This window comes from Eriocheir sinensis, chromosome 22 (assembly GCF_024679095.1).
Source record: "Eriocheir sinensis breed Jianghai 21 chromosome 22, ASM2467909v1, whole genome shotgun sequence".
NCBI lineage: Eukaryota > Metazoa > Arthropoda > Malacostraca > Decapoda > Varunidae > Eriocheir > Eriocheir sinensis.
The window spans coordinates 6,793,148-6,796,371 of NC_066530.1; the positions used below are offsets into that span (position 1 = coordinate 6,793,148).

At 45.2% G+C, this 3,224-nt stretch overlaps 1 protein-coding gene across 1 annotated transcript in view; it reads right to left on the reverse strand.

The window, feature by feature from the left end:
* Positions 1-1,766: 1,766 nt before the first annotated feature.
* Positions 1,767-3,224, reverse strand: part of LOC127001970 (uncharacterized) — a 1,467-nt gene continuing 9 nt past the window's right edge. Inside the window, exons 1-2 of the mRNA XM_050867271.1 lie at positions 2,370-3,224; positions 1,767-2,158 (exon numbers count right to left, since the gene is read on the reverse strand). The exon at positions 2,370-3,224 is cut by the window's right edge and continues 9 nt beyond it. Of these exons, the coding sequence (XP_050723228.1) occupies positions 2,375-3,133 (759 nt within the window). The 5' untranslated portion in view covers positions 3,134-3,224 and the 3' untranslated portion in view covers positions 1,767-2,158; positions 2,370-2,374. The remainder of the gene's footprint in view (positions 2,159-2,369) is intronic.

The window sequence follows — 3,224 nt, forward strand, 5'->3', positions numbered from 1 at the left end:
TCGCAGATGATACCAAGATCGGTAGAGTAATCCAATCAAACCAGGACGCTAGCGTTCTCAAGGATGAGCTTGACAAGCTATATTGTTATGCCGGACGTGTTAATTGGGTTCTGTGTCGCCGTCAGGAGACTCCGTTGGAGGGGGATATGTAAAACACCTTGCACAGCTTCTGTAGTTTAATATTCCTCCTTAGTACAATTCACTCTGACTCTTCACTGACCACTAGCTGATTATGACTTAACTATGACTGTGACTGACTCCTCTCGCCCTCTTCTCATATATATATATATATATATATATATATATATATATATATATATATATATATATATATATATATATATATATCTATATATATATATATATATATATATATATATATATATATATATATATATATATATATATATATATATATATATATATATATATATATATATATATATATATATATATATATATATATATATATATATATACACATATATATATATATATATATATACCGAACAGTACAGTCTGGAACATTACAGTATATATTCGACCATACAAGAATGAACATGTAGCACAAATCTGGGCGAGTTGGGGACACTTCCCACCTGGCGCCTGACCGTGCCCCGCGGGGCGCGGGCGGAGACTGGCTCCCCGCCCCCCTGCTCGCTCCTCCCGGAGTCTTCCAGAGGCCCATAGACCCCGGGGGAAGCTTCCAGCACAACAATATGATTGGGCGGGGAAGTGGCAGATGGAATTCAATGTTGGGAAGTGTAGTATTCTGAGTGTAGGTAGGAATAACCCCTCACATATTTACTCCTTAAATGACACTTTTCTAAGCCGGTCTGGGTGTGAAAAGGACTTAGGAGTCTTAGTGAGCACTGACCTTCGTCCAAGGGCCCAGTGCATTCAGGCTAATAATCGTGCAAACAGGGTACTGGGTTTCATCTCGAGAAGCGTAAGCAATAGGAGCGCTGAGGTCATCCTCAAACTTTACTTAGCCCTAGTTAGACCTCACCTTGACTACGCGGTACAGTTCTGGTCACCCTACTTCAGAATGGATATCAAGATGTTAGAATCTGTACAGAGAAGGATGACAAAAAATGATTCAGGGGGTGAGAAACTTGCCTTATGAGGATAGACTTAAGTATTTAAATTTACACTCTCTGGAAAAACGAATGTTGCTAGGAGACTTTATCGAAGTCTATAAATGGATGAAAGGCTTTAATAAAGGGGATGTCAATAGTGTTTTCGTGGTAAAAGAGCCAGGTAGGACACATAGCAATGGTTTTAAGTTAGACAAATTCAGATTCAGCAAAGACATAGGCAAGAATTGGTTCACCAATAGAGTGGTGGACGAATGGAACAGACTTGGCAGTCATGTTGTGGGTGCCAATACCATAGATACATTCAAGAAGAGGTTTGACAAATTCATGGATAGTGAGGTAAGGGGGGGGCTAGGATTACAGGAGCTGCCTTGTATAGGCCAACCGGCCTCTTGCAGACTCCTTACATCCTTATGTTCTTATGTTCTTATGACATTATGTGGGCATGGAGGGGAGGTCAGGGATGAAGCAAGCGATACATATCTCTTTCCCGCCATTCAGGCGCAGAGGGAGAACACAGTAACAGACACAGACCCTGCATGGCACATCAGGAACAATGTGCGGACATGGAGGGGAGGTCAGGGATGAAGCAAGCTAAACATATATATATATATATATATATATATATATATATATATATATATATATATATATATATATATATATATATATATATATATATATATATATATATATTAAACATATCTATATTAAACATGTCTCCTTCCCGCCATTCAGGAACAGAGGGAGAACACATTTCCTGCACAGCACGTCAGGGACAATGTGTGGACATGGAGGGGAGGTCAGGGATGAAGCAAGCTAAACACATCTATATTAAACAGATCTCCTTCCCGCCATTCAGGAACAGAGGGAGAACACAGTAACAGACAGAGTCCCTGCATGGCACGTCAGGGACAATGTGTGGACGAGGAGGGGAGGTCAGGGATGAAGCAGCCTCGCCGTGACGCACCGAAATCTGCCGTGGATGCAGGCGGGGCTCGAAGGCTGGTGATGGGGGTTCTCCGTCTCCATCATCTCGCCTCGGGACCGCCGCGCCACATCTGCACGTGCGAGTGTGTTGGGGGGGGGGGGGGGGCGTTAGTATTGATGCTGCTACTACTACTACTACTACTACTACTACTACTACTACTACTACTACTACTACTACTACTACTACTACTTCTAATCACTATTCTTTTTTTTTTTCTAATCATACCTATCATACCTTTACCCATGTTTATTTAATCATATACATAATCATGATCATGACACCTTCATTATCCTTGTGTCTTTTTGTCAATCTGCTTCAGCGTCTGCATCACCACAACCACCATAGCCAGAAGCACCCCCGCCAGAACCACACACACCAGCACCAGCACCAGCACCAGCACTCCTACTCCAACAGCCCCTGCGTAGCTGGCAGGGCCCGGGGCAGGGGTGGGGGCAGGGGCCAAGATGGTGTAAGGGTCACCAGGCGCCGTGCAGTCGATGTCATGCAAGTCTTCCTTCATCTCCACCATGGTGGTGCAGTTCTCTTTGTCTGGCTCTGTGTATGTCAAACTGTAGGGCCCGAGAGCGTAGAGATAAATATGCTCTGAGGAAGAAATGTTTGGAACTGCTTGGACGCACTGGGCATTGCACGTTCCTGTCTTTAGCTGTAACTGAAGAGTGTTGCCTTGGCCTTCGGTGTCCTGTATCCACTGTGCCTCGAATTCCATCTTCCACCACACCACTGTGTCATCAGGGAAGCAAGTGTCTGGTAGAGGGAACCAAGCGATGTATTGTTTGCCAAACATACCTCGCATCAGCCCAACTCCATGGAAGCCTTGCTCGGGATGCAGGTAAGTAGTGCTTTCGAGTCTTCTGTTTATTGATTTTCTATATTTGAAAATCCAGTCAGCCTCAGGGTCGGTGTTCTCGGCGGGACAGCTGGCGGGCAGGGTGCTGTTCAGGGTTTCTCCGAGGACGGCCAGCGCTGAGGCCAGCAGCAGCAGCAGCAGCGGCCGCGGCAGGGGTGAGGACGACCCTGCGTTCATCGTGGCCCGCTGTCTGTCTCCGTGCGAGTGTCTGAACAAAGCCTGCGAGAGTGGTGACTGATGCCCAGGCGAGGTTCATGGCTCCAGGCGG